Source organism: Pelmatolapia mariae, linkage group LG13 (assembly GCF_036321145.2).
Source record: "Pelmatolapia mariae isolate MD_Pm_ZW linkage group LG13, Pm_UMD_F_2, whole genome shotgun sequence".
NCBI lineage: Eukaryota > Metazoa > Chordata > Actinopteri > Cichliformes > Cichlidae > Pelmatolapia > Pelmatolapia mariae.
The window spans coordinates 782376-792031 of record NC_086238.1 but is presented as its reverse complement, the minus strand read 5'-3'; the positions used below and the strand labels follow the sequence as shown (position 1 = coordinate 792031).

Genomic DNA, 9656 nt, shown 5'->3' with positions numbered 1-9656 from the left:
CTACAGTGTGTTGAGCTCAATGAGTCTCCCAGCAAAGACAGCAAGAGTCCCGATGATGCACACAGCCATGAACACACAGAGCAGGATGTGATCCAAAACCATGGCAACGAACTTCCACTCCTCTGCTGCCTGCATTAAGACGGTATGGAAGAAACTTTAACTTTGAGCATTCACATATTTGGAATTTACTGATCAGTTGCTGGGACACAAAAAGAGATAAGCTTTTCAATTGAATCAATAACATTGCTAAAAGATGTGGAAAATCAGATTGCCTAATGTTGCCTTGTTATCTGTCAGATAAGATTTTGTGGACTACATTTATTGGCAGAAGATAAGAAAGACTCCTGTCATTCTCATTGGTGTAGAAATGATTAATCTAGAAAGTAGAAGCCAGTAAGCTTAGCTTAGCTTATACATTCAAAACATTATATTAGTTTTATTAATATGAAAGCCAAACTATAAACAACAAGTAGTAGTTTTTTGGAGAACTGTGGATTAGACTGAGTTTCCCCAGATGGGGTGACTTCCTGGGGCCACACAGTTTGGCACACTTACTGTCATTCTAACCTTCCATTTAATTAATTAAAATTAAACCATTAAACCATTGTCTCTTTGGCCATTTCATTTAGATCCAGATTCAGAGGAGAAATGTAAAAAGTTTTGATTACTGTGCCTACACTTGTAGATTCTTTTAAGTTTTAGAGAAGCATAGGAATGGCTGGGGAGTTGAATGCAAGGCTCTGAACTTCTAAGAACTTTTATGGATTGATACACTATCAATAATTCATGCAGATTTTCTCTTACATTGTTAAATTCTTCATCTGACTTCATAGTCTCTGCGATGTACTTCACCCCCTCGATTGCGCTACGAACATCAGGGTTTTTAACAATGGGGGACTGATAGGTGACAGCCGTCGGGGTAGGATTACCTACAGAGGAGAGAGGAAGGTCAACAATTTTAGGACAGACTTAAACTAAAACTGTTCACTAGCATACAATAATGGTAATGGGAGTTGCAGTTTAGCCTCACCTGAGATGTCGGAAATGTCCATGTCAGTAGGGAACAGCCTCTTCTGCCGAATCTCCTGACTGGGGCGCTTCATTGTTGAGAAGAACATCATGTTGGGAATGGTTTCAATGAAGACCTGAGATGCAGGGAGATAAAATTATGATTTTACTAGTCTTATAAAACAGCAACAATATTTCCCATTTATTACAAGTGGAGAGAGAAAAAATACCCCCATACAAACCTTACGGATCCACCCCGGCATGGTGTGCGTACTTGGTGAGCGATGATGTGTGTTGATGACGATGACAGTGATGATGATGGAGGCGATGACCATTACCATTGTGAAGAGCATGTATTTCCCTATGAGGGGAACAGCACTCGAAGTGGAGGGGATCAGCTCCACAATAACCAGCAAGAAGACAGTCAGAGACAGCAGGACAGAGATGGAGAGAGTCATCTTTTCACCTGCAGAGAAAGTGAACCACCTCTAAGTTCTTTATATCTCAAAAATAATGTGAAAAAAAAAATCACTGACAATTGTTTTTTGTTACCTATCAAGCTTGCAGAATGAACGTACCAGAGTCAGTAGGCAGGTAGAAGACCAATCCGGTGAGAAAAGAGAACAGCATGCAGGGAATTATGACGTTAACGATAAAATAGAGAGGCAGTCGCAACATCAGGAAATGGTAGGTAATGTCCAGGTATGGTGTGTCAGGACAGCAAGTGTAGTACACCCAGTGCTTCCACCCTTTGTAGTCTTTTAACACCCATTCACCTGACTCCATGAAGTTACTGAGGTCAGGTCGATCACTCTCCTAAAAGACAGTGGTTCACAAACATTTTAGCGTCACCATGTTCAGCTGTTTTGCACACAGTCTAAATTCCCAGATTAAAAAAAGCATTTACACTCACCGGGTTGATTACGACCAGCAGGCCATCGTATGTCCAGGTTCCTAATTTCATAGTACAGTTCTGTAGGTCAAATGGGAAGTGAAGGACAACAATCTCGCAGTAACTCTTAAAGATGGCTGGAGGGTTCCATATTATCTTGCCAGTGTACTCTAGCAGGACTTTAGTTTCATGGATGATGGCAAAATCACCATCAGCACTGCAGATGAAAAGGAGGGTAGAGGACAGAGGCAAAGGAAAACCAAGCATGTAAGTGGAGCAGCAAGTCATTAAAAAAAACCCAAACCACCCCCCCCACCCTCACCAAATATAGTTTTGTTTTTTTTTAACACACAGAGAAATGAAAATTACTTGTTGTATAACACAAGGTCAGGTTTCCATATGTCAGATGAAGGAACTCTGATCTTTCTGATTCCTCCATAGTCTTCAGGATTCCACCGTAAGTTAACGTCTACCCATTGCTGTAAAGTGAGTAAAAATCTTAGATCATTATTTCACTCCTAAGGTTGTATTTAGCTATGTGATGCCGATTAGAGGATTAAATGGGATGACCAGATCCCAATAAAGTAACTGTGGGACAAACGCAGTGCTTGTGTGGGACAAAGTGGAATGCTGGGAGGGAATCAATTACATTATATTTTAATTTATTTTTTATGACTTATTTTCTTCAGTGCTTTGCATCATATTCATCGAAATCTGCGAAGCTTGTGATTTTCTGGTAACTTGTAACTTTCACTGATGTCCATAGCATTAGGCCAACCTTCAAATGGTGTGCAGTCCCACTTAAAGTTATAATGCATGGCCAGTTGTAGTCACACAGACTTACCTGTCGGAGACGGACATTACTGGTCACAATTTGGTTAACTTCATCCTGGGAAAAGACAAAAAGGTCAAGAACAGGTGAAAACATTTTTATGACAATTTATTTTGTGATGTCTACCCCACATACATGTTTACATGACCTGTATTAAAAAGTAAAAAGTAAAAACAAAACAAAATGATGGTAACATCTTTTTTTTTTTAATTTCTTGCTGGCATCACCCCATATTTTAGTTATCAATCACAATAAAAATAATCCAAATTTAACATCTTGAACCCCAAAGGTTATTTCTGAGGTTAAAAATGATATATAAGTCACTTAGATCACTTCTAAATGTTAATGTTTGGTTCATTTCAGTGTTTTATTTGTTCCTGAGTAAACCGGTTTGGCTGTGATTAAAGTTAAGCTTCATAACATGTTACTCACAGTTAAATTAAGAGGGGACGGCAGTAAAAATTCCGGACCTGTGACATCATCACGTACGCAGGTGTTCCAATTGTACATATCGCGAGTCCGTGCTCGCGTTCTCGGCGGGTACGTACTCCCGTGCGTTCTCGGCGAGTACGTACTCACCGAGAACGCGAGTACGTACTCGCGTACTTGGGCATTGATAAACGGCCATTGTCCAGTAAAATCTCTGTCATCGGGCTGACTTTGGCGATTTTTTTTGACAGAAAATGGCTCCGAGGCATTGTGGGAGATGCAGTTATTCAGTTAATGTAGCTGGCAGCGGTGGAAACTTGTTTTGGATGCAAGAAAGACAGCACAGGTAAGACATAATTCACTGTTTTCTAAAAGTGAATCATAGTTTTGGTCTTCTTTTGCTGCTGGTTTAGTGAATTTTGGTCGCAGTGTGACGAAACTTGCTGTTTTGGAATCTGCGAGATGCCGGCTTTGAGTCCAGGTGTTAATTGTCCGTGTACCTGCCATCAGGTGAATCGAACATTCCTGCTTTGTGTTTACGACATTTTGCGGAATGTGCTGTAATGCGCTTTTAATTGTTTGTCGTCTTAGTGGTCGTAGCAATGTTTTGTATGCCGTTTCTGTGAATACCACAGGAGGAGCATTTCTCAATTAGTCTAGTAGACTATGTAGTAGACTTTATAAGTTCACACAGGAGTCCGAGAACGCAGCGCGATCATTCTACAATTGGAACGGTAATGTACTTGATGACATCTCCATTCCGGAGTTTTTACTGCCATTCCCTCTTAATTTAACTGTGATTCATATTTGCAATGGAAATTACACATGACATGAAAAAAATTACACATGATGTAGATTTTTTTTTAAGAAAAAAAAAATTATCTTAAGCACTTTTGCAAAATTCGCTTTTACGTGTCATCTGTTTCATAATGTCTAATAAGCTTCATACAGTTAAGCACAATCACTACATGACAGAAACACAAGCTTTTCTCTCTATTAATAAAAATAGGATAGGTGTGTGAATAATAACAAACAGGTGAGATGTTAGAACGGTTTTATTTTCATTTTAGTAGACACTCAAAACTTACAAGTTGCTGAGGTTTGGAAAAGAATTAAACAAATATTTAAAATATAATCTGATCATTTTTGGAGCAGGCTTCAGGATCTCCATGTATTAACATGCTGTTTTTGCTCCTGAATTTAAATATTTTTAATGTTAGATTTAATTCCCTGTCAGCTTTTTAAATAAGAACAGAACATTTTACATCAGGTGGTATGACTGGTGAAATTTAAAATACACTGACAGCTCTCCAAGTAAGATTTAAGTATTAAATAAAACGGTACAGTTATGAAGCTTAACTTTAATCTCAGCCAAACTGATTTACTCAGGAACAAATAAAACACCAAAATAAACCAAACCTTAACTTTTAGAAGCTAAGTGACTTGTATATTATGTTTAACCTGAGGTGCGAAAGACCGCGGGGGGTGGGTTAAAAATGATGTACCGGGAGTCCGCTGTTCTCGCCGGTTCTAGTGAGCCTTGACCACCCTGTCAGCTATTGCAGCGGTCCCCAACCTTTTTTGAGCCACGGACCGGTAATAATATTTTCACGGACCGGCCTTTAAGATGTCGCTGTAAATACAACTAAATAAAACCAGTACCGGTACCAAAAAAAGGAAAATTTACTCATAACACATGGGAAAAGACCCAGGGAAACAGAGTTAAAGATAAAAACCATAGAAAAATAACAATAAAAAAAAACAATAAAATCCCTGAAAACCATAAATTTCACACCCGAGCCTCAACTCTCGCGGCCCGGTACCAAACGACTCACGGACCGGTACCGGTCTGTGGCCCTGGGTTTGGGGACCGCTGAGCTATTGAGCTAGTGGGGTAACAGACGTCTCCGAAAACGTCAGAGCAATTTTGAAAATATGCGATGTCTTTATAAATTGAGCAGATATTTGAAGTTTACACAGGTACATTCTCACCTGGAAATATCTTAAAAGTTTAGCTCCCCTCCTCCACCATTGCCGCGTTTGAGTTTTGGACAAAATGTATTCTGGGATATTTGGCTGTACCAAGTTCACACAAGTCACCACCAATGCTTGATAAAATGGAAGGAGCGAGAACACATCAGGGAATTTTGAGCATACTTGATGTGTACTTTGATTTGGAACCATATTTGGTCTGCGACTGATGATATATCACAAGTCCACGTGAACGCAGGTACACACAAGTACGTATATTGAGAAACAGCCCTAGCAACATGGTCCATGAAACCAGATGTTCCCACTCTTGCCCCCGGCATTGGGGGCGTTGGGGTTTAACAGGTTGGGAATTCGCTTTGCTCATGTCTTGAAATTTTTTTTTCTCCTTGGTTTTGTGGTTAACAGGGAAATTAGCCAACTGTGAACTAGCATTCATGTTTCATGTTTGAGGCTAAAATGGATTTAATTTAACTAAAATTTTAACAAACACTTTCTCATTTTTTTGTATTTTACATTTTTGGTAATATGAACACACTTGGGTTAACACGAGGTATAAACATTTTTATGATTATTTTATTTTGGTTTGGCATACAAAGCAGTACCCTCTTGACGTTATTAACTTTTCATCTTTTTTGTCAGCACTGGTAATACTAATTTGTTGTCCACTATAAACTGCTTGGGGTAAAACTGAAGTGACAAGAGGAAACGAGAAGACCTTTTCCATCTCTTAAGAGGAATAAAATGGATGAAGGGACTGTCCCAGAGACTGTCAAACCTAGTCATCTTCATGGACTTAATAAACATAGAAGGAGAACTACACATAATGAGAGTTGCTCTTTTTTTTTATTTATTTATACCTGTATCGCTTCTTTGAGGCTGCTGTGCCATCCTATATGCTTGTTGTTATCCTGGTTCTTGTGTCTTAAATTCAGCCATAGCTGGAATAGTCAAGTACCAGTTTGGTGTTATGCTGGGGTGTAACCCTTAGATGGCAGCTTGTCACGTTTTTGCTTTGTATTCTCATTAACAGGATATCTCCGGAACATGTCTGAGTTCAAGTCTTGGTCTTAACAGGGTGTCTACACCCCCAAAACACCCTGGTTGTTTGGGTGGCTTGTCATCTTCTGGTATAAATGAGATTTGGGTATGTATGTGGCAGATTAAGTAACTGCTTGTGGTGTTATATCTCTTATCATTTGTGTTATTTGACATTTCTTGGTTTCTTCATGTGTTATCTAGGTTTTTAGAACTGATTTGGTTTGTTCAGTACCAAGCAAAGTGATATTGCTGCATGACTTGATATGAATTATTCTAATTTTATATAATGGAAAATGTCCACTCTTTGGAGTTCCAGTTTTATACAGGGCACTACAAAAACAAAACTGGTCCTCCAAATCAGCACATGGCAGTCCTCATCTTTTAAAGACTTCATTACGTATGTTCTTTTGTTTGTCTTATCCAGTTTATAACATTTGGTATAATAATTTCTTTCCAGAATAATGGTATTATCTCCGTGGCACTGACTGAGATTTAATTATGTATGGTCCTTTTTATTATTTTGCTTTCCTGTTGAATACAGTCAAAAAAGAAAAGCTTGGGATCATATTGACACATGACTTTAATGCCCTCTCTAAATACTTTATTTTTCAGTCAAACACAGTGTTCCTTTAACCTCTGTCAATTTTGTGCACTTATTTGGCAGGAGTTACATATGTTTGCATTAATTACTTTTAGGGGGCACATGAGAAGCTGAGAAAGTTGTGGGGCAATGCAGCAATAAGCTCAACTCAGTTCTGCTCAATATTATTTTGATCTCTTTATAAATGTTACTGTTAAGTGTAGATCCCACAATAAGGCAATGAAAATGTAAAACAGGGATAATAAAGGCACTTACAGTTTATCAATATTGATTCAACATTACCCAAAACAAATTTAAAGACCTAACTCTGTGCTAATGCTATTTTGCTTGCAGTTTTATGATCTAATCTGCAGTTTTCAGTTTTTTTTCCCTGTTCATTGCGAGAAATCTGGTCTGTTTGGGCTTGAACACGTGCACTGAAGTCAAGTCCAATGTTTGAGGTTGTAATATGAAGAACAGCAGGCAGGTGATCATGACCGCAAGAGGATCTGGATTAGCTTGAACTTCATCACAAAGAATGTTTGTTCATATATGAAGGCAGATCCAAAGAGAACCAATATCATCTAAGCATATTTCCTTGTCTGTGCGTAAAGTTCTTCTCTTTGAGAAAATAAATAATAAATAAAGATGGACCACTGCTTGATTATTATTATTATTATTATTTTTATTATTTTTTATTTTTTGGTCTAACCATAGTGAATCGAAAGTGCAACAATGTCTGTGATTCAGTGCCTTTGCCCAGTTTTTAGTTCTAACATCAACAACAAGTAATTTCTGGGTTCATTTCAGTCACTGTGTCTTGCAGCATTTTTCCCTGCCTGATTTAGACAGTCATCATCTGTAACACTTTCCAGTTTGTCCAATTTCAGCCTAAGACTATGAAGGTGCATTTACCTTTGTGAACAAATCATTCCCTGTCACCATAGTCATTTTCATTGAACACCTTAAGGCCAGCTCCTCCATAATCAAAAATCTTTGGTTATTGTAATTTCATTATATTGGTTAGTATTTGAAATTTAAACCAACAATCGTTGATTGAGTTTGTCCTTTTAGAGAAACTGCAATTACAGTCAAAAGGTCAAAGTCAGAAAACAACACAGTGGCGACAGCTGTTCATATCTTTCTTCATGTAAAATGCAGACAAAGAGTTACAGACTTACCACACTTATAAGCTGTATTAACTGTAATCCCACAGTAACCACTACAGCTTCACTGAAGTGGTTAACGGGACGAACCACTTTGTTGTAACCAGTGAACAGTCGTTTCACCAGCGTCGTCTCATCGTTTGAGCAACATTCTACATTTAGAACAAACAAAAATAAAGTTTGGGCAGTCAGGATGATTGAAACCGACAGCATAATGGTGTCAGACTTTAGCAGACTGATCGATAAAGAAGCTGAAGACAGTCTGGGTTGTCGAATTATTAATTTAAAAAGTGTCAGATTTATTGGAAGGAATTTTACTTACGAGGTATTGATTTTTGCACACTAACTCTTCACCACACAGCCATTACTAACTATATTTTGAAGTCACTGTGACAGCATTGCATGATAAGTAGAACATCTTGCCACCCAAGTATCCCTAAAAATATTTTCTCTGAAGTGACGGGGAAGGCAGTAGATTACATTTTCTGTGATTTACACTCCATTTTCCTGATGTAGGGACCAAAATGTGTATTTTTGAGTATTGCGGATGTAGTTCCTTTGGATTATTGCTTTGTCTCAAATTTGTTACCATGGTGATATAAATTTCTGGTAAATGTTACAATAGGTGTGGTTTCCCCTTACTTACCTGGTCTCTTCTCAAGTGACAGACGAAGTGAGAGGGTGAGAAGGACTCAGATATTTTCCGTTGACTGTCTCACCTGCTCATGTTCTTATCACTTATACATCACTGGCTGATTGCAATGTAATATTTCAATGTTTCAAAAATCAGCATCCGTGAAAGGCAAGTGGTTTTCAGAATGGACTTTGAAATGTACTATGACAATAAAGGGCTATTCTATTCTATTATATTCTAGTCTCTATTCTAATTTAGCCTCTCAATATTGTTCTCAAAGGTATTTGTTGCTATACCTGACTTACCACAAGTAATCTGAAACATTGAGTTCATCTCAGAGAAAGCTAGACTGCATATGGAAGAGAGAAGGACAGAGGCAGGGATGGACAGATGCAAACAGATCAACAGTAACAGCAACAAATGGTGGCCATTTTATAATGGTGAAAAGCCTCTGCACTGAATGTCATATGAACACTGTAATCAAATCTGTTTCTACAAGTCTGCAAGTCTTATAAGTCCTTGGTGAACTTTTGGGGTCTTAGGATGTTTGGGAATACCAACCCTGGCTAATCCATTTGACATTAAGTTTAGATCGGCTTGAGTTCCGAACACTAAACCTGCTCTTAACCCCTCTCTCTCTCTCTCTCTCTCTCTCTCTCCTCACCTATTTTTTTTGTTTCTTTTTGTTTTAGCATATAACCCTTTTAAAAATATGCTTTAGTTCAGATTTTACCTCCTTTGGGCCCTTGCACTAATGGCATGGGGGGCTGTAGGCTATCCTGTCTTTGTGGAACATCAGAATGAACATTTGAGGTGTAGGGAAGATCCAAGCTGGTCTTGCTCAACAAATGTTGTTTCACGTGCTCTGTAGACACACACAGACCCATAAGATCAAAACAGGAGAGACGCACACAGATATACAACAAAATAAATAAACAAACAAAATAAAGAAAAACATAAGCAGACCATTCGCTACAGTGTTTCTGCTAGTTGCCTTTTCCTTAATCAGATTTTCCTGTACAGAGAAAATCTTAAATTAGCAAAACAAAAACGATGCTCATAGCTTTTCACCCCAACCGGTCGCG

The 9656-nt window shown here is 38.3% G+C and overlaps 1 protein-coding gene across 1 annotated transcript; it reads right to left on the bottom strand.

Annotated features, from left to right (window-relative positions):
• chrna1 (cholinergic receptor, nicotinic, alpha 1 (muscle)) lies at window positions 1–8150 on the bottom strand. The gene is made up of 9 exons (XM_063491448.1): window positions 7953–8150; window positions 2745–2789; window positions 2270–2379; window positions 1922–2117; window positions 1587–1824; window positions 1251–1474; window positions 1031–1145; window positions 805–929; window positions 1–129 (listed from the first exon to the last, which is right to left on the bottom strand). The coding sequence occupies exons 1-9, from the start codon at window positions 8148–8150 to the stop codon at window positions 1–3; spliced, it is 1380 nt and encodes a 459-aa protein (XP_063347518.1).
• Window positions 8151–9656: the final 1506 nt, after the last annotated feature.